The 21,135-nt window shown below is 25.9% G+C and overlaps 6 protein-coding genes across 7 annotated transcripts; 4 read left to right on the top strand and 2 right to left on the bottom strand.

Moving 5' to 3' along the window:
- Nucleotides 1–365: 365 nt before the first annotated feature.
- LOC134829095 (uncharacterized) lies at nucleotides 366–2,735 on the top strand. The gene is made up of 5 exons (XM_063842091.1): nucleotides 366–451; nucleotides 508–681; nucleotides 737–1,055; nucleotides 1,110–2,286; nucleotides 2,731–2,735. Exons 1-5 carry the CDS (start codon nucleotides 366–368, stop codon nucleotides 2,733–2,735), a joined length of 1,761 nt encoding a protein of 586 aa, XP_063698161.1.
- On the bottom strand, nucleotides 2,463–3,747 carry LOC134831369 (uncharacterized). The gene is made up of 2 exons (XM_063845089.1): nucleotides 3,645–3,747; nucleotides 2,463–3,549 (listed from the first exon to the last, which is right to left on the bottom strand). Exons 1-2 carry the CDS (start codon nucleotides 3,718–3,720, stop codon nucleotides 3,116–3,118), a joined length of 510 nt encoding a protein of 169 aa, XP_063701159.1. The 5' UTR covers nucleotides 3,721–3,747; the 3' UTR covers nucleotides 2,463–3,115.
- A 2,050-nt stretch (nucleotides 3,748–5,797) lies between these two features.
- Nucleotides 5,798–7,231, top strand: LOC134829949 (keratin, type I cytoskeletal 9-like). Its single transcript, XM_063843269.1, has 2 exons — nucleotides 5,798–5,925; nucleotides 5,978–7,231. The coding sequence occupies exon 2, from the start codon at nucleotides 6,479–6,481 to the stop codon at nucleotides 7,229–7,231; it is 753 nt and encodes a 250-aa protein (XP_063699339.1). The 5' UTR covers nucleotides 5,798–5,925; nucleotides 5,978–6,478.
- Nucleotides 7,232–7,560: 329 nt separating this feature from the next.
- Nucleotides 7,561–11,502, bottom strand: LOC134829948 (ADP-ribosylation factor GTPase-activating protein 2). The gene is made up of 7 exons (XM_063843268.1): nucleotides 11,311–11,502; nucleotides 11,159–11,255; nucleotides 10,871–11,097; nucleotides 10,647–10,811; nucleotides 8,970–9,696; nucleotides 8,484–8,756; nucleotides 7,561–7,700 (listed from the first exon to the last, which is right to left on the bottom strand). The coding sequence occupies exons 1-7, from the start codon at nucleotides 11,383–11,385 to the stop codon at nucleotides 7,570–7,572; spliced, it is 1,695 nt and encodes a 564-aa protein (XP_063699338.1). The 5' UTR covers nucleotides 11,386–11,502; the 3' UTR covers nucleotides 7,561–7,569.
- Nucleotides 11,503–12,755: 1,253 nt separating this feature from the next.
- LOC134829849 (protein phosphatase inhibitor 2) lies at nucleotides 12,756–16,146 on the top strand. Of its 2 annotated transcripts, XR_010161940.1 has the most exons (4): nucleotides 12,756–13,147; nucleotides 13,217–13,378; nucleotides 13,436–14,256; nucleotides 15,467–16,146. XR_010161940.1 is itself a non-coding variant. In XM_063843128.1 (3 exons), the coding sequence occupies exons 1-3, from the start codon at nucleotides 13,047–13,049 to the stop codon at nucleotides 13,695–13,697; spliced, it is 525 nt and encodes a 174-aa protein (XP_063699198.1). In that variant the 5' UTR covers nucleotides 12,756–13,046; the 3' UTR covers nucleotides 13,698–14,286. The 2 variants fall into 2 exon arrangements, 1 of the variants encoding a protein (XP_063699198.1); XM_063843128.1 differs by lacking the exon at nucleotides 15,467–16,146 and having other exon boundaries at nucleotides 13,436–14,286.
- Nucleotides 15,899–21,117, top strand: LOC134829094 (probable G-protein coupled receptor Mth-like 3). Its single transcript, XM_063842089.1, has 7 exons — nucleotides 15,899–15,917; nucleotides 17,744–17,923; nucleotides 18,191–18,793; nucleotides 19,603–19,842; nucleotides 19,907–20,087; nucleotides 20,755–20,942; nucleotides 21,011–21,117. The coding sequence occupies exons 1-7, from the start codon at nucleotides 15,899–15,901 to the stop codon at nucleotides 21,115–21,117; spliced, it is 1,518 nt and encodes a 505-aa protein (XP_063698159.1).
- The last annotated feature ends 18 nt before the right edge of the window (nucleotides 21,118–21,135 follow it).

Genomic DNA, 21,135 nt, shown 5'->3' with positions numbered 1-21,135 from the left:
TTTATATGTTTTTTTGAACTTTCAAGGTTATTTTTCAAATTTTTGAAGATCAATAAAAATTTGAACAATAATGTTTTTGGGTAGTAACCAATTCTTGCTGGTTTCTGAGCAAATTTTTAGTTTATTCAACTGTTTTAAGTCTGTGTTTTTAAATTTAAACGAAGTTTCTGAATTTCGCATGTCAGTATGAAATATTCTTTGTTCATAACAAGACTTTAAGAAAATTCATTATGAGAAACAAATTAGGAAACTTTAAAAAAAAGTTCATCACTAAAAACATATTTTTAATAATTATCGTTATCGGATTTTTTCTTGTTATCCAATACTATAATTTTAATGAGACATTCGAAAAACCTAAGAAAATAATGAAAGATGAACAAAAATGCGAAATTCCTTATTTCGATCCTTTTTCTCCGGAAGCAATGCGAGCTTTTCACAAAAAGGATTACAAGTAAGTATTTGTTAAAAAAATTTTTTTATGTTTTACTAAAATTTTCTTTTTCTCAGACCCTGTAATGATCTTCCTCCGTTAACATACATTGAACAATTATGGAATAACGATACGGTTAACTTGTATTTTAACTTATCGGCGTTGGATAGTTATGATTTGAGTGACAATGATACCTTGAATTGTTGTTACCAAGTGGTTACTCGGACTAAAGAAGATGATAGTGGTGTAGAGTAAGTAAAATATTTTTTTTACGAATTTTTAAAATATATTTTAATATATTTTTAGGTTGACGAATTGTGAATATTTCGACAGTTGGCCAATTCAATTGTCAGCTGAAATTGAATTTTTGTTAGTGCAATGCAACACAAAGCCTTTACCAAATAAAACATCAATAGTTGTATACAAAAATGCTCATGTTTTGGTAAGAAAAAAGCCCGAAGTACTTAAACGCATTGAGGATAAGTCGTCAGAAGCAAAGAAACCTCTCAGTGTGTTACTTATCGGAATAGATAGCGTCTCAAGACTCAATTTAATGAGAGCAATGCCAAAAACTTCCCAATATTTAAATGAAAATGGATGGATTGAAATGAAGGGTTATAACAAAGTAAGAAAAGATTCTTCCAGTATTCAAATTTGCCTCAAATTATTTTTTCCATAGATCGAAGAAAATACATTCCCGAACCTCATGGCAATTCTAACTGGATTTAATCAGACCATCGCTTGTGATGTTTGTAATCCTCAAACGCAGGGCAAATTGGATTCTTGTCCGATCATTTGGTACAAGTTTAGAGATCAGGGATATGCAACAGCTTATGCGGAAGATCAAAGATATATAGGAACATTTAACTATCTAAGAGCGGGATTTACATCACCGCCAGTCGATCATTACTTTCGCCCATTCGGCATTGCAGCTGAGCGATTCTTCTCTAATAATACTTGTCTCGGTTATAAACATTACGGAGAACTGATCTATCAATATGCTGTTGATTTGGCAAAACAGTACAAAGGCAAACCTTATTTTGGTCTCTATTGGACAAACTCCTTTTCGCACGATGACGTCAGTTTACCAAGTAGCATGGATGAGAAAATGCGCGATTATTTACTTGAGTTAAACGATATTGGAAGTCTCAATGAAACGATAGTAGTTTTTTTCAGTGATCATGGAATGCGATATGGCGCTATGAGAGAACAACCATCAGGATGGTATGAGGAACGTTTGCCTTTTATCTTTTTCTCGCTGCCAGAATGGTTCAAAAGAGAATATCCAGAGTTTACAGAAAACCTAAAAATTAATGCAGATCGCTTAACAACTCCATTCGACCTTCATTGGACCTTGAAACATATTTTGTCAATTTCAACCGAAACTAATAACACAAATGACGAAGAATATGCAGGTTTATATTGTCCAAAGAGTCAAAGTTTGTTTCACAAAATTCCCTATAATAGATCATGTGATGACGCTTGCATTACTGAACAATGGTGCACTTGTATGCATTACGTTAAACTCGACAAATCATCGTTGATGGCTAAAAGTGCTGTTGATTTTGTCATTCAAAAGATCAATGAAGATCTTGCAAAGCTTGAGAACAAATGTGCTAAACTAAAGTTAAAGGAAATCTTGCATGCAAGTGTAAGAATAAGACTTTCAGAAGAAAAATTCACGTATTATAGAGCGGCATTTGTTGCTTTGCCAAGTAATGGAGAGTTTGAGTTTACTGTGAAACATGATAATGGAACGAATGTGTTTCAATTGGCGGGAGAGATAAGTCGATTGAATATGTATGGTGATCAGGGAAAATGCATTGATGATGTTACCTTGATAAAATATTGCTATTGTGAGTAAATAAAAATTTGGTTTATCGAACAAAAAATTCATATTTATATATTTGTTAATTTTTCTCCTTCTCAATTTTAAAGTTTTTTTTTTGTCTAGAAACAAATTCAAGGTTTATTTTAAGATTTGAAATTCTTGAAAAACTAAAATTCAAAAAATTAGTATAAATTTTCTTCCTTTAAAAAAAAACAATCAAATTTTTATTTTTGAAAAATTTTTGTTTTGCTTAATTTTTTGATACAATATTTACCCAATTGTATTGTAGAACTCAAGTTCAAATACCAAAAGTTTTTATTTTCAAGGTTATTTTTTTAGATTATTTTATGACCAATAAGTTTATCACATCATTTTTGCACAGTTTCCGAGTTTTGCCGAGTTCTAAGCAAATTTTGTGTTTATCCAACTGTTTTGAATTTAAACTAAATTTTTCTATTTCGTATTTTAGTATGAAATAATTTTTTCACAACAAGATCGGACATTAGAGAAAAGACATTATGCTTAACGGTAAAACCATTTTTTTGATAATTATTGTTAGTAGCCTTTGTAAAATATTGTTATTGCGAAAAATGATGCTTATCCAATAAAAATTTGAATTTTTATTTTTTGACAAAAACTTAAAAAAGAAGAAAATCGTATGTTATTAAGATAGATTAGAAGTTAACCATATCACTAATTTTATATGAAAATTTTAAAAACAACTTATTAGAATTTTCAATTCGATTTTTCGAGTTTGAACTTAAGATACTCAAAATTTTTATCAAAATGGTAGATTTTCGATCTTAAGATCGATCTTCATTTCATCAGAAAGTTTTTCTTGTAATGAACGCCATCTATTGTGATTCCTTGGATTGATTATTATCATTATTTCCTGTGGCGCTATTTGCATTTCCGGCAACATTTGAATTCCATCTATTGGCATTCCATGCAGCAGGTTGTCTATTCCATGCGCCAGCAGCTCCCCATTGATTACGATTCCATGCAGGATTGACAGCAGGATTTACCCATGCGGGATTAACAGCTGGATTTACCCATGGGCGATTCCATGTAGCATTCCATGCTGGTTGATTCCAACGATTGTAAGCTGGGGCAACGCCGCGATACGGATCGTAATAAGGATCAACAGCAGCTCGATTCCATGGCGTCGCGGTATAAGGATCATAAGGCGCAACTCTTCCAGCGACATAGGGATCACGCAAATGAGCGACGGAAGATGGCGGAGGGAAGGGTCCTGCATAAGTAGCGGGGCAACTACAAGAGCATCCCTCTGAAAAGAAAAAAAATTTTGAGGTTAGAAAAAAATTTTGAGGTTAGAAAAAATTTTGAGGTTAGAAAAAAAATTTTTTTTTTAGAATTTCATACCCGGAGTCTTCCAATCGTAAGCAGCTCCATAGATACCGGCAATCAAAAAGCTACAAAAAATAACGAAAAACTTCATTTTGAGACTTTTGACTTGAGGAATATGTTACTCAAAGCACAATTAAAATTAAACTGAAGATTCACCTGCAAATGCACTCAATTTAAATAGGTTCAACTCGGTTCGTACATTTGCATTAAATAAAAATTACATTATCTTAATTATAGCCTGATTGAACATTTCATAAAAAATTATCTATAAATTTCCGTCAAACTTGGGACGATGCGCGACTATTTAGCTCGAAGCTATTTACAACAACAACAAATATGACAGACAAGTAGATATATACCATAGCGCCGCATTTCAACACTCCCGTGTACTAAAGAAGCGATCATAACCCATTAATTCTAATTGAAAAATTACATGGAATTAAAGTGTCTGTCAAAAAGGTCTAAATTACATTTTTCGCTAAAAATTCTTAAAATAACAAAAAATTGAGCCCTTGAACAGCTGTTGCTGAGTGAATTATGAGCTTCTCACCGCAATTTTAACATAAATTTCAAATCATCATAATTCTGTTAAAATTATTGACTCGGAAAGCAATTACAATCAGAAGTGACAATGTTTATGGAGTATTTATTTATTTTTGCTGCGATTATTATTCATTATTCGCGAGGGAAATCTATATGAGTTATAAATAGCTGTCTGTGCGAAGAGAACAGGTGCCTGGAGCGACAGATGTTTCTGAATTTGCGATATTATGAGCGAATCATCGTTTCTTCAAATGATGTCTTTGTTTACATGGCTTCACTTGAACTTGACAATAAATAATTTTAATTGATATGACATGGAGCTCGTTAAGATGGCTTTGATTTTAATGAATTGATATGTGACATTTTAAGAGGATTTTCTTCGCAGAAATTGGGTTGAAAGGAGAATGAGGTAAGAGTTCAAAGGAAATTTCCTTAATTTTTGATGAATTTCAAGCTTAAAAATTATCAAATGGGCTTTCAAAATAAAAATTACGTATTTTTACGTAATTTTTACGTAATTTTTTACGTAATTTTTATTTATGAATTTTCAAGCTTAAGAATCATCCAAAATACATCCAAAGCACTTTTGTATGATTTTTGATCAATTTCAAGCTTAAAAATTATCAAATGGGCTCTCAAAATAAAAATTACGTATTTTTACGTAATTTTTACGTATTTTTTACGTAATTTTTATTTATGAATTTTCAAGCTTAAGAACCATCCAAAAGACATCCAAAGCACTTTTGTATGATTTTTGATCAATTTCAAGCTTAAAAATTATCAAATGGGCTCTCAAAATAAAAATTACGTATTTTTTACGTAATTTTTACGTAATTTTTTACGTAATTTTTACTTATGAATTTTCAAGCTCAAGAACCATCCAAAAGACATCCAAAGCACTTTTGTATGATTTTTGATCAATTTCAAGCTTAAAAATTATCAAATGGGCTCTCAAAATAAAAATTACGTATTTTTTACGTATTTTTTACATAATTTTTATTTTTCAATTTTCAAGCCTATGAACCATTAAGTTACATAACATGACATCTCCGCATGATATTACTTGAAAAATAAAATTTTCTGCAACAAAATAGATAAAAAGTTAAAGTTCAACCAATTATCTCATACCAATGACCTTTATGAAGGTCATTTTAAACTCATCTCAAAATAATCCTTTGAAAAATTAATTATTAATAATTAAAAAAGTGATAAGCTAATTTATTGCTTTTATAAATCTTTAATTGATCCATCAAATCAAAGTCTAATGAAAAATTTATGATAATTTTCAATTAGTAATAGAATGACGTAATTGCTTATTATATTCAAACTGACATTTATTTAATTTAATTCTGTTAAAATTTTATGACTTTAATTTGAAAAACTTTCTTTAAAAAAAAAATCCTTTCAAATTTTCAACAATTATTATTCAGTTTAAGGTTGTTTGGTGATCAAGGGCTCTTAATGCTATAAAAATCACTTAAATAATAGTTATTTAATGCAAACGATGTTGTAAGATGAGAAGATAGTACGCCTACTAAGTAGCAATAGATCACCCTTTTTGTGTCTATGGGACACTGCTATTTAAACGGATGCTATCTCGGATGCATCTTCAGTGCAACTTTTCAACTTCTCCGAAGACATTCTAATAAATTTGTGATAAAATAATAGTTTTTGATGATGAAGTCAGCTGTGATTCTTGGTTGTTTGTTCTTAGTTGGCATTGAAGCTGTAGCTTACGATTGGAAGACGCCGGGTAATTTTTTTTTTGTTTAAAGAAAACTTTTCAGTTCAACTCTGAATTTCAGAGGGATGTTCATGTAGTTGCCCTGCTTCATATAACGGACCATATCCTCCTCCATCTTCGTTTAACAATCAACGTGAACCTTGGTTAACTGGTTATAACAACTTCAATCCATACAACTCAGATCCGTATTTCCAATATGATCGTGCTGCTGTAGGAGTTTATCCATATCAAAGTAATCGTTATGACCTTCATGGATGGAACAGAAATCATCAATTTCAGAATCGTCAAGGAGCTTGGAACAAAAATTACGCTTCTTATCCCGGATTTGTTGGAGTTAATGATTTAAGAGCAGCAGTTGCTGTGAAAAATGATGAAAAGTCAATGAATGAAGCTTCAACAACTCCTGCTTATAGTTACTATGAGGAAAAAGTTCAAGATGAACAAGCTAAACCTGCTGAAGTTGCTCGAGTTGATGAATATTCAGTAGATGTGAATCCTGTAGGAGATTCAGGATTGACATCTCCTGTACAAGAAACTGTCGAAGAGCAAAAAAGTTCAACTCATGATTCAGGTTCAAATCATGATTCAAATTCAAATCATGATTCAAATTCAAATCATGATTCAAATTCAAATCATGATAATGTTCAAGATTCACAAAACTATGGGCAAAGTACAGAAACCTCTCATAACTTACGATTATGAAGCTTCTCGTCAAGAAAGAGAATCAGAAGATACCAAAGATGGCGAAGTTTCATCACGTTTTGGAGGTCAAGGAGGTTCAGGAGTAGGTTCAAGTGTTGGAGGCGGATCTTCATTTGGTTTGAACTTCGGAAGCGGATTCTCATCAGGAGTTGGAGCTCATTCAGGATCGTCTGTAGGTTCAGGTTCAAGTTTTGGATCTTCAGGATCTCATTCTGGAGGATCTCGTGATCATCATGGATCTTCAGGATCTTCTTTTGGATCTCATGATCGTCATAATTCAGGATCAAATTTCGGATCTGAGAATCACGGAAGTTCATCATCATCAGGAAGAGGCTTTTACTCCGGAAGTCACAAAGATCACTCTCATGATCATCACGATTCCTCCTTTTCCAATAAAGGATCAAATTTTGGTTCTTCCGGAAGTCGATCTCATTCTGAAGGATCTTCTTTCGGATCACGCGATCGTCAAGATTCAAGTTTCTCCTCAGGAAGTTCGAGTTCAGCAGGCGCCGGAACAGGTTTCGGAAGCAATCTCGGTTTTGGCGGGAATTTTGGTTTTGGCGCGGGAAGTCAAGGGGGCGCTGGAGTCGGCGGACATGCAAAAGGCCATTAAAACACGGGAAAAAATGAAGTTTACGAACTAAATTCGTTCATATTTTATTAAAGATTATATTGAAATATGTTTACAATTCATTTATTTGATTAAAAAACAAATTTTCCCATAACTCAAATTTTATTTTTTGCACTTAATGGAATTTTTAACGATTTACTTTTTTTTTACCTAAATTTATATAAAAGGCAAATTTGACAAGATCTCTCACGAATTTTGGGGAAGTATTCATCGTCGGGGTCAAAAAATGAGATCTTATCAAATTTCGAAGAGAAAAAAAATAAGAAAGCTTAGAATAAAAACAAGTTTTTTTTATAAAAAAAAGTAAGCCACATTTCCAATTAATATCCGTATTTGTCTTGGATGGAGGACATGACAGAAGATAAACGACCTGCGACTTTAGCGACGCCCTGTTTCACGCTTTCCTTGACGTCATCCAGATCGGGTCCGTTGTATTCCAAGTTGACACGACCTGTGAGAAGAAAAATTTCGTTAAAAAGTTGTTTTAAAAAAATATGGGCAATTTTTTTTAAAGCTAATTGCTGAAGGAAATTTTCAAAGAATAAAAAAAATTTATTAAAAATTAAAAAAAATTACAAACTTTAATTTTTTTTTAAATTTCATTAAAATTAAAAGTTTAATTTTTTTAAAGCTTTTAATTGAAGAAAATTAATTCATTTTTAAATTAAAAAAAATATAAAAAAAAATAATTTCAACAAAAATTGATATTTTAATTTCTTATTTTGTAAATTTGGAAAAAAATTTAAAGTAAAGATTTTTTTGAATAAAAGAAATTTTTTAAAATTTAATTAAAGAAATTTTTTTCAATTTTTTTATTTAAAAATTTCGTAATTTTTTTTCAATTTTTAAAAAAAAATTTAAGAATTTGAGAGATTTTTCAAAAAAAAAAAAATAAAAAATTTGCATTTTCAAGAAAAATTTGATATTTTTAATTTTTTTTAAATATTAAAATTGTTTCAAAAATTTTTTTTTTTATATTTTTTTAAAATATCGAAATTTTTCAAAAATATTAATTACGAAGAACTCGAAAATATATAAAATAAAATTTAAAAAAAATCATATAATTTTCATAATAATTTTTTTTTTATAAAAAATTTAATAAATTATAATTAATTTGACAAATTAGAAAAAATTCAAAAAAAAAAATTAAAAAAAAATTAAAAAAATAAAATAAATGATTTTTTGTAAAATTTTGAAAAAATCTAAAATATTTTCTAAAAAAAATAATTTTTACCTCTTCTCCCGCTCGAATTGTTACTCGAACCATCTCCAAACAAGTCAGCTGATGAAATGCTATTTGATCCTTGAAAACGTGACAAATTTGAATTTCCGCCGCCGCTTCCGTAAGATGACCCGGAATCATTTCCGAAGAATTGATCGGAGGAGATTCCTTTCGCAGAGCCAAATTTCTTTTGAGCGTCATCTAATTCGTAAGAACCTTTTGGTGTTCCGCGATTTCCGCCGCCGCTATTACTACTGCTGTATGAACGTGAAGAAGGCATATCATCTAAAAAAAAAAAAATTAAAAATTTTCAAAAATTAATTTTTTTTTTTAAATTTAATTTTTTTTTAATAAAAAAAAAATGAAAATTCAGCGATCAAAGTATTAAAAAGGGTCATGGCACGTCTCAATAATTTTTTGAAAAATTAGAGAACTGCGCTCAAAAACTCTTGGATCATCATTTTTCGTTAAAATTTAAAATTTTAGGAGAAAACTCACCATTTGGACTCTTTTTGGTCTGGATCGGATCAAACATACTGCGAACATTGCCGGAATCCTGAATCGGTTCAATTGTTTCGAAGCCCATCGCTGCTGCGGTATCTCTTCCATAGTCTTTACTGCTTCCTCCATTCCCGCTTCCGCTGCTAATGTACGAATAATCATCGAAAAAGTCAGAATTTGTGTCGCGATCGTAGCTGCTGACTTTGTTACTGCTGCTGAATTTGTTGCCCGCCTCCTGGTTGATCACTTGCATGTCTGTCATGAAGGAATGCGAGACGGCACTTCGTTGCGCATTACTGAATCCCATGCCAAGGCGTTCCATTTGACGAGCCTTATTCGGATCGATCGCTTTCAATTTTTCTTCCTCTTTTTGCTGCTTCAACGACAAATCCTGATAGGCGAGACGAACACTTACGAGAGCTTCAGCTTCTTCCTCTGCGGTGAGGGGTTTTTCGGGAATGGCAGTTGCGGCGAGTTTTTGTTGATCCGCCAAGCTGGCACGATGCTCGATGTCGGCAAAGTTTGCTTTGACTTTTGTGGCGCCGAGACCTTTTTTCGCGCCAAGTCCCGATTTTTTCGGTTGGATTTTTCGCACGCCAATTGTGGATTTGACGGGTTCCGTGTTCATGGAATTGAGAAGATCGACACTTGGAGCGCCCGTGAATGCGTCTTGGGGCTTGGATTTGTTGTTGGTAGATGTTGCGTCGGAACTATTATCGGTAAGCTAAAAAAAATTGGAGAAATTTTTTTTTTTAAATTGATTTTTTTTTTTATGATTTTAAATGAATATTTTAATTAATTAATTAATTATTTTATTTTATTTAATTTAAAAATTTTTTAAAAATTAATTTAAAAATTTAAAAAGATTTTAAAATATTTTTTCAGTAGTTTTTTTAACATTTAATAATTTTTTATTTTTTTTCATTAAATTTTTTCAATTATTTTTATTTTATTTTTAATTTAAATTTTTAATTAAAAAAATAATTTTTTAATATATTCTTTAATATATTTAAAATTATTTTTAAATAATAATTAAAAATTGAATAAAATAAATATTAAAAATTTATTAATAAAAATTAAAAGAAATTTTAAAATATTTTTTTAGCATTTCGAATTAAATTAATTTTTTTTTATTTAATTTTTAATTTAAATAGTTTTGAATATTAATTTTTTTTAAATTATTTGATTAAATTTTTTAATTAAAAAAATTAATTTTCAAAAAAAAAAAAAAATCAATAAAATTTTAAATATCTTTGAAAAAAAAAAATTTCAAAAAAAATGTTTCTTGAAAATTTTTATAATTAAAGAATTAAATTTTTAATTAAATAAAATAAATTTTGAAAAATTATTTAAAATATTTATTTTTTAAAATGCTCAAAATTTAAAATAATTTTTAAAATTTAAAATTAATTTTAAAAAAATTTTTTTTAAATAATTAATTTTAAATTTAATTTTTTTAATTAAGAAAAAATTTGTAAAAAATTGAAAATAAATTTTTTAAATTTTAAAAAATTTTAAAATTTAAAAAATTTTAAAATTAAATAAAATTAAAAAAATAAATAAAAATCAAATATGTTAAAAAAAATAATAAATATTTAAGAAATTTCAAGACAAAAAATCAAAATAAAAGTTTTAAAGCAGAAAATTAAGAGAAATTTTGTCAAAAATACTCACTTTACAATTTTCTAAGCTATTGTTATTCTTAATATGATTGCTTTCGGTAGTATTAAAGCCATTATTGTCGCCATTTTTCTGCTCATTGCTGTGTTCTGCGAAGAAATCGACTTCTTCCGTCTTCTTTTCCTGATCATGATCGTGATGATGTGAGTCGATATGCAACTAAAAAATGAAAAATTTTAAAAAATCATTCAAAAAACCCAAAAAAATCCTTCATTTACTTTCGTTCCATGCATCTTCATCGCTTGTTGCGCCAAATGACTCAACTTGTCCTTGTACAACTGAGCAGCTCTCGAATTGTATTTCTGTTGTGCATCTGTCGTATTGCAATTATGTTGCCTAAAGAACGCCGAAGCATTCGCATTTCCGCCAACTTGCATCGCCCGAATTTGCTGCCAGGACCAATTCGTGTCGAGATTCGTGGATTTGACGAAAGTCAAGTGAACTCCTGCAAAAGACACGTATGACCTGATTAAAATTTTTCTTTGGAATAAAATCCAAAAATTTACCTAAACTACGATGAACGGCAGAACAATCGATGCAAATGAAGATCCCGTAAGTGCACGAAGCCCATGTTGGATTTTTCGCGGAGCAATCGAAGCAACTCTAAAAAAAAGGATTTTGATGAAAATTTGTCAATAAATAGTACACGAGCACGTACCTTGTTCGATGGAATCGTTCGTAATCGATTGAAAATTTGATCGATGTCGGGTTTCGAGGGCGCTCCGGACTCCATTTTGATTGCGCGTGAACTTGATGGGAGAGAAAAACGAGCTCTGAGAGGCAAAATTCAAGAGTTGAAACTGAAAAATATGATTAAATTAATTATTTGTTTGACACACGTATGCAGTTTCATCAGCTGTCAGATGACACACGAATCCATGGCGGAATGGGAGTGAAGGAGATGCCATGACACGGTGAGTTTTGAAAAAGTCGTTGGAAATTTTTTCAAAAAATTTTTTAATTATTTTTACAATTATTTAAATTTTTTAATAATAATATTTTTTTGTGAAATTATTTTTTTAAATTTTTAATGAAAAATTTTGAATATTTGTGCAAGTTAATTTTTTTTCAGGATTAAATAATTTTATTAAATTTTTAAAAAATATTTATTTAATTTGAAAAAAAAAATAAATAAAATAAATAATTATTGTAAATTAATTTTTTTATTTTATCAAAATAATTTATTAAAAAATATATTTTTTATTATTTATTTATTTTTAAATTAATTGAATTTTTCAATAATTATTTAATTTTTTAAAATATGTAATTTTTTTGAGTAATTATTATATTTAGGTATGTTTATTTTAATTTTTTTAAATAGTAAAAATTTTTTGTTATTTTTCTCTGAGAAATTTTATTTTTATTTCAAAATTTAAATAATTCAAAATTAAATTTAAATTTGATTAAAAACTTAATTTTTTTGAAAAAAAAAAATAATTTTATATTTTTATGAAATTTATTAATAATTATTAATTTTAATACCAAATTTAAAAATGTTTTCTTTTAAATAAAATAAAATAAAATTAAAATTTTTAAATTAAAAAAATATTCAAATATTTAAATAAATATTATTTTTAATTTATTTATATTTTTAAGAATTAAACTTATTTATTTTAAATAAATTTTTAATACAAATTTAAAAAAAATAAATAATTATTTTAATACATTTATAAAATAAAAAAAATAATAAAATTTATTTTATTTAAAATTTAAAAGAAAAAATATTTTTATTTTAGCTCAATTTAAAATATTTTTTCATTTTAAAAAATTAAATTAAAAATTTTCCAATTAAAAAAATTTTTTTTTTATGAAATTTTATTTTCTTTCAAATTTTTAGTTTTGAATGTAATTTCAAAAAAAATATTAAAAATAATAAAATTATTGAAATATTAATATTTACTAATGCTAAAATTAAATTAAAAAAAATTGTTTAAATTTTTAATTAAATTAAATATTTTTTAAAATAAAAATAAAAAAATGAAAAATTGAAAAAAAAAAATAAATTTTAAGAAAAAATGCTCAAAAAAATAAAATTTCACCCCACTGTGATCCCGCTGTCACTGCCCCAACTTTTGACATTTCCATCAGTGTTTTGACGTTTCTTCAATAGCAAACGAAAAAAAAATCTTTATTGTAATTTGATATAAACGCCCTGAAAAAAAAAATTAAATTCTGTCCTTTTCATGACTCTTTCCCATCGTCAAATTATCGTAATTTCCTCGTAAATAATTAATTTGTGCGTAGCTACAAACGCAACTAGCGATGCGCTTGGCTTTTTAACAGAAAAAATCATCCAAAATAGTGTCTGTTGTCTAGTTGCGCGTGAAAGACAGACAAAAATCCAGAGAAAAAAAATTAAAAAAAAAAATTCTAATAAAATTTAGGTTTTAGACGATGTCAGAGGTGTCGACAACTTCATCTTCGGACTCCCCGAATGCCAAAAAGCGCAAGGGAATCCTCAAACAGTCAAGTAGCTTCGATCGACAAGGTGCTGGGTGAGTCGATGCGTGATTTATTTTTTGTCTCATGAGTCATTTTTTTATCTTTTATTTTTTTTTTCGCAGAAATCGGAAGAGCGCAAAGTTTGACGAACTGAATGTACTTCAGACATATCATCCGCCGGACAAGGATTACGGCCATATGAAGGTAGAGGAGCCCAAAACGCCGTATAATTATGTAGATAACAGTGATATTGATCAATTAGATGCCGAGTTGTTAGCGGAAAAGTAATTTTTTCATCGAAATTTCGAAAAAATTGAATTTTAACGAATTTTTAATTAAAGATTAAAAGTAGCTGCTGCTGCGGAGTCAGAATCTTCTGAGGAAGAAGTCGAGCCAGAGACGGAGGAACAACGTGCCAAGCGATTGGAGTTCGAAAAACGACGAAAATTGCACTACAACGAGTTCCAGGCAGTAAAAATGGCCCGAAAACTGCTGGAAGAGGAACTCGCGGAGCTCGAGGAGGAAGATACCACAGACAAAAGTACCAAAAAGTCAACGACAGACAGTCAGCAAATGGATGTCGACAAGGAAGACAAAAACTAAAGGCCCCTCCGTGCTTCCGTCGCACCATTTTTTACAACAACAACAACTGCATACCATACAAATTACGTTCTATTTTTAGTTTTCCAACCACACATTACGTGTCTAATGTCCATATTTAGTCTTGATAGTTTCTCAAGGACATCCATCAACGACACACTCACACGAAATCGATCGATTCGTCACCCCTTCCCTTTGAAATTTCTTTCTTTCGCGCCGAAACAATAATCGACGTGAGAGGGAGAAATTACAAAGGTTATCATCGACATCCATCAAAAAAAAAAAACGTGAATTGAAATTTAAAAGCAATCGTTTATATTTACACAAGTGCTCGTCATCATCATCAACTCTTCATTATTGTCATTAAATTGCATTCTTAGAAGTAAAAACGAGAAAAAAATGAAGAAAATATACACGACGAACCATGAAAATCACGACTTATCTCTTGTACTCTCGAATGATAAAACAATGTCAAATCAAATGTGTAGTAAAAAGATAATTGGAGCAACGTGTGCATGTCTAACAAGTGATATTCTATTTTTTTTTTGCTGGTTTATCGGAAGTGAGTGTGAAACTTTCACTTAATTTTTTTTATTTTTTTTTTAAATAAAAATTTTTTTTAAAAATATTTTTTAATGAGCAAAAATGATTTTTTTCTGAAAAGTATTTATTTTTTATATTTTTTTTTATTAATTCAAAGATTTTTTTTGAATGAAAAAATTGTTTTTTTTAATTTAAATTATTTAAAAAATTTAATTTAAAAATTTAATTCAATTAATTAAAATTTGAAAAGTTAATTAAATTAATTAAAAATAATTAATTTAAATTTAAAACAAAAATTAATTAAATTAATTTGAATTTAATTAATTTTTTAAATTATTTCAATTAATTTTTCGTTAATTTTTTTATTAATTTTTCATTAATTTTTTTTTTTTTATCAATTTTTTGAATCAATTTTTCATTTTTTTTCATTAAAATCCTTTACAAGGTAATTTTTCCAAAATTATTTTTTTTTATTTAAAAATTCATAAAAAAATTTCATAATTTTCCTCAAAAAGAATTTTTAAATTCAATTATTTTTTTTAATTCTTTAAGAATTTTAGTATTTTTAATTTTTTAATATTTTAATAATCAAAATTTTTGGAAAATTTAATTAAATTTTGATTAAAACTCGATTAATTTTACCAAAAAATTTTTTAATCAAATAATTATTTGAAATAATTAAAAAAATTAAATAAATTAATTTTTGTAGGATTTTTGTTAAAAATTTTATTGAGAATTCTAATTTTTCAAAAATAATAATTTCTTTATATTAATGCTAAACAAAAATTAAATTATTTTCTTTAAATTTTTTTAATCGATTTAATTTTTAATAATTTTAATTATATTTTTTTGAAAAAATTAAAAATTAAATAATAAATTAAAATATTTTTTTAAAATTTTTGTTAAAAAAAAATACTGAAAAAATTAATTTTTTGAAAAATAATAATTTTTCAATAATAATGTGAAACAAAAATTAAAACTTAAATTATTTTGTTTAAAATATTTTTAATCAATTTAATTTTTAATTTTTTAATTAAAATTAATTAAAAATTAAATTTAAAATTAATTTATTTAAAATTAAATTTAATTAAAATTTTTAAATTTTTTTTAGAAAAAATATTAAAAATTTTAATTATTTAAAAAAAAAATTTAAAAATTAAAAAAAAAAATTAGGTGCAATTTTCACACTCACCAATTGAATCCACTTACTTATGTTAGTTATGTCATAGTCAATTTAGCATTTCTAAATCCCACACCGTACGATAATAACAATAAATAATTTTAAAAAAAGTTGCAATAACCAAATCCATACGTAACCGAAACTTCTATAATTGCGTCTTCTTCTTTTCATATAAAAAAATGTAGAATATAACGAATAAAATTTTTGTTTTTGCATGTCGTCGTTAGTTTCGTTGTCCCATACGTCGTCGCAATCGCCAATCCATGTGTATTTAAGTGTATATGTAAGCTAAATAAATAAAATAAAATATATTTTAAGAAGAAAAAATAAAAAAACGCCCGAGATTAGTTGTTGTGTGATATTATTGAGGGACGAGTGTGAAAAAAAAATAAATCAATCACGTTTAAACTTAAATAAAATGTAAGCAAAAAAATGCACGATGTCGCATCGGAACGAAAAAAAAATCTAAAAATAGATACAGATGAATTTATTTTTGGAAAGTAAGTTTTTTAATATGATTAGATAAGAATAGATTGTGTTTTTTGATAGGTTTTCTCGTGATCGTGATAAAAAATGTCAACTTTTGGTTAGAATAGAAATCTTTTTTTTTTTTGGTTGTAAAAAATAATAAGATTTTTGGTTGTAATTTCATGAAATAATTTTAAAGTAAAATTTTAAAAAATAATTTATTCGAAAAATAATAATTTACTTTCTTATGAAATAAATGAAAAAAAATGAAGTAATAAATTAAATATAAAAATAAATAAATAAAAAATTGTTAAGAATAGTTGATATAAAAAAATATAAAGGAAAACAATTGACTGTTGTATTAAATAAAAAAAATACGATAAAATTGAGGTGAAATGACTCACAAAATCATTGATCAAAAAAATTAAGAAATAATTATTGGAAAAGAAACCATTGGAATAAATAAATAGGAAAAATGAAAATAAAATGAAGAAAATTAAAAAAAATAAATAATTCTGAAGTTTTTTCTTAAATTATTATTAAAAAAAAAAATTAAATATATTTTTTTTAATTTTATTTTTTTTTAATATTTTTTTTTAATTTTAATTTTTTTTAATTTTATTTTTTTTTAATTTTTAGAAAAAAAAATAATAATTTGCTATAGAAAAATTAAAAAAATTAGGTAAGTAATAATTTTTTGAAATTTTAATTTAATATTTTTTTTTTTAATTTTTTAGTTTTTATACAAAAACTGACTGAAACTAAGGAAATATTGAACTAAAAAATGATTTTTCATGCAGACTATTGATGAAATATGACGAATGACGTGTTTCGAACAATTTAATGAAAAAATAAATGAAAACTCACAAAAACCAACAAAAAATATTCTAAAGTTTTTTTTTGTATAAAAAATTATAAGTTTATTTAAATAATTTATTTAATTTATAAAGAAATTATTTGACAAAAATTAAAGCTAGAAGAAACTTCACAAAATATTTTTAATTAAATTTTTACCGCATTTCGAAGAAAAAATAGATGGAAAAAAATGGAAATCATCTTTGGAATGAATATTTATTCAATTTAAGCTTTGAAATCCATCAAAAGTTTTTTAGATCTTGACTTGAAAAATTTCATGACCGTTTTTATTTTTTTTTTCGAAAAACGGTCAAGGAAAAAAAATTTTTTTTTTATTTCTTCAAAAATCAAGGAGGACAATAAAGAGTAGGTATGTAATATCAAAATGCGGTATAGACGACTACTTTTTCTATTTTTTTTTAAATTTTTTTCATACGAAACATATTTTACGAAATTAAAAAAAAACCTAAAATTTAACAAAAAAAAAAAAAAAATAAATAAATAAATAAAAATAATATAAATGAAAAATAAAAAAAATTAAAGAAAATATTTTAAAAAAAATAAAAAAAAACGAAGAGTAAATTTCTTACCTTTCTCAATTAAAAATTTTAAATTGGAAAAAAATTGATAATTATTTTTTTTTATAATTTTGAATAAATATACAAAAAACAACTCGAACCCGTAAATATCATAAACAAATATTTCATGTTTTGAAAAAAAAACTCAAACATAACAATAACATTACACTTCGAGATTCCAAAAACGATTAACACAAAAAACAAACATCCAAAAAAAAATCTCAAAGTAAACAGAGAGAAAATCACTCAATTGTTATTTTTTCCATGCTTCCATAGAAAATTACTGAAAAAAACCCTCAGTTTTCATTTAACTTTCACTTAACGCGGTTTGGCCAAAAAATTTTTCGGGAAACAGAAAATTAAAACTATGCAAAACCGTGCTTGCTTAATTAATTTGTTATTTCACTCGTTATTTAATTTGTTAGCATTTAGCACACCGATCGCTAATTCCCAAAATTCATTCAACGAAACGATTATCGAAAATTTTCCAAATAATTATACGGAAATATTTTTTGATGATGACAACCACAACGACATTAACGTCGATGGCGACGATGATAAATTCGCCGAATTCGATAAAGAATTAATTGTGGTTGAAAAATGCTGTGAGATTGATGAGATTTACGCGGAAAAAATTTGCTCGTCGTACAATGGAAGTGAAAATTTTATCGAATTTTTGGAGAAAAAAATTAATAAAAAAATTTTGACGTCACGGAAAGATTTTAGAATTTGTGATGAGGATGAAGTCATTGTCGAATATGACGACTTTTCTTTTGAAGAATTAATTTTTGAAAGAAATGCCTTAAAAATTAATGATAAAAATTATTTTAAAAATTTTTGTGTGGATTTTAATGAAAAATTAAATCCCGTAGTGAGAGTTTGTCATGAAAAATCGATTTGCGACGAAATTCCTTGCATTCGTAAATGTTGTCGCGAAGGAGAAATTTATAAAATTCACAATGGAAGTTCAAGTTGTTCGGATTTTAGAGGATTTATTTCCCAAAAATTACAAAAAATCCCCAATTGGTCCTTTTATGAAGGCGATTATGTCGAATCCTTTTCTGTTTTTGGAGTTTTGCAAGGAAAATCTTGTAAAAAATACATTTTGGATGAGGAAAATTATTTTTTGAGTGACGTTGATGGTCGTCTTTACGTCAATGGATCCAAAATTACCTTCGACAATGATCACTATTGCACCGAAATTGTCGATTATGGGAACGAGAGTTATGCAACGGAGATGTTTGTCTGTTTTGACGAAGAATCGACGCCGTACGATCGAATGTGGTTCAATTTGGGATTCGCTTTTTCCGTTCTTGGGTTTGTTTTGACGCTTTTGGTGTACATTTTTGTGCTGAAAGTTAAAAATTTGAATAGTCGGATTGTGGTTTGTTACTGCACGAGTTTTCTTGTGGCTTATTTGAGTTTGTTGATGGGGCAGTTTTTGGATTCGGAGTCAGAGTTTTGTTTGCCAGCAGGTGAGTTTTTTTGAATTTTTGCTAAAAAAAAAATTTTAAAATAATAAAAATTAAAAAAAATAAATACATAAATAAAATTTTAAATTTCGACTAATTTTTTTATTTAATTTCATTAAAATTAAATATTTTTTAAATTAAAAATTGAATTATTTTTTTTAATAAATTAAATTATATTTAATTTTTTTAAATAAATTAAAATATTTTTTTAAATATTAAATTAAATTTTATTTATTTAAAAAATTAATTTTTATTTTTGAAGTTTTAGTCTATAAAATTTTTTATTAAATTTAATTTAAATTTTGAATTAAAAATAAAATTAATTTTTTTTTAATAAATATTAAATTAAATTTTTTATTTTTAAAAAATTATTTTTTTTTTTAAATTTTAGTCTATAAAATTTTTTATTTTTAATTTAAATTTTGAATTAAAAATTAAAAATTAATTTTTTTTTAAAATTTAATAATTTAAATTAATTTAAAAAAAAATTTAAAATTTTTTTAAAATATAAATTAAAATAATTTTTAATTAAAAATTGAATTAATTTTTTAAAATTATATTAAATTAATTCAATTTTTTTTATTAGTAAGAAAATTTATTTTTTTATAATTTTTTTAAATTCAAAATTTTTGATTTTTTTCCATTTTTTTTTTTTTTCATAGAGTAAAAATATTTTCAATTTTGATCTAATAAAAAAAATAAAATTAATAAAAAAATATTTTTTTAAAAATTAATTAATTTTTTTTTTAATTAATACAAAAATAAATATTTTTTTTTAAAATTAATTAATAAATTTTTCTAATTTTTTTCAGCTTACATAATTTACTTCACTTTCATGTCGGGATTTTCATGGCTCCAAATCATGTGTTTCGACATTTGGCTCAAACTGGCAACAGATCGTCAATTTCGTCGTTCAGCCCGAAAAAAGAGCAAACGCTTTCTCTATTATTGCATCTACGCAACTTTACTTCCGACATTTTTCCTGACTCTCGTTGTTGCCTTGAAGGACCTTTTGCAACTTTCCATCGGAGAATATTACTGCTGGTTTTATTGTGAGCCCAATTTTTATTAATTAAGCGACTCATACTCAAATTTTTCGTGTTTTTTTTTTTGCAGCTAAAGATATGTCGTACATGATGTTTTTCGTGCTGCCCGTTGGCTTAATGACATCCATCAATGTCATCTTGTTTGTGCTAACGATGATTCATTGTAGTAAAATTAAAATGGAAATTGCGAGAGTTCAACGCAGCAGCATAAAACGCAAGAGGAAGAGAATGTTCTTCGTTAATAAAGCGATGTAAGTGCGGGATTTTTAATTGGAGAGTGATTAGCGGAGATTTAAAGGGGATTTTTACTGTTGGCGAGTTGAGGGAAAATTTTTAATTGATGGATTTTTCATTAATTTTACGACTGAAAATTATTTTTTTTTTGACAATTATTTAAAAATAAAATAATTTTATTTATAAAATTTTACTTTAAATTTTAAAAAATATTAAAAATTTAAATTATTTTTAAATTAATTTTTTTTAAAATTTTAATTAAATTTTATTTAAAATAAATTAAATATTTTTTTAAATTTTTAAAAAATATTAAAATAAAATTTTTTTAATAATTTATTAAAAAATTTTTTTATTATTTTCAAAAAAAATTAAAAAAAAAAAATATTTGAAATTAATTTTTTTTTATTTTAAAAATTAAAATTTATTTAAAACTAAGAAATTTTAAATATTTAAAAATAATAAAAAAAATTAAATTAAATAAAAAATAATTTTTCTAATTTTCAACTTTAAAGATTTAAATTTTATGAAAAATTATTATTTTAATTTAAAAAAATTTAAAAAAAATATTTTATTTCTTAATTTTTTAATATTATTTTTTTAATTATTAATTATTTTTTAAAATTATTTTTAATTATTAATTTTTTATTTTAATTTAATTTAATTTTTTTTTTATTTTATTTTCAGCCTCACAATGACGTTAAAACTCTTCACAGTAATGGGCATCTCTTGGATTATGGAAATTTTGTCAACTATTTTTCCAAACGACAATCTTTGGTGGTTTACTGACTTTTTAAATTCCTTTCTCGGAGTATTCGTCTTTGGAATTTTCATCTTAAAGAAACGCGTTTTGAACAAAATTGCAGAAAAAATTGGTAAAAAAATAATTTTTTCCTTTAAAAAAATATTTTTCTAAAAAAATTTAATTTTTTATTAATTTTAGGACTAAAATCCTCCGACTTACCTTTGGAAAATCAAACAATGAGCACAACCGCCAGCAACAGAAATCGCATTGTGATAATCAGTAATCCTAACAAAAAGGCAACATAAGAGGCTGGGAATGAAATA

This window comes from Culicoides brevitarsis, chromosome 2 (genome assembly GCF_036172545.1).
Source record: "Culicoides brevitarsis isolate CSIRO-B50_1 chromosome 2, AGI_CSIRO_Cbre_v1, whole genome shotgun sequence".
Lineage (NCBI taxonomy): Eukaryota > Metazoa > Arthropoda > Insecta > Diptera > Ceratopogonidae > Culicoides > Culicoides brevitarsis.
Note: the sequence above shows the minus strand (reverse complement) of the source record. Positions and strands in the feature narration are given on the sequence as shown.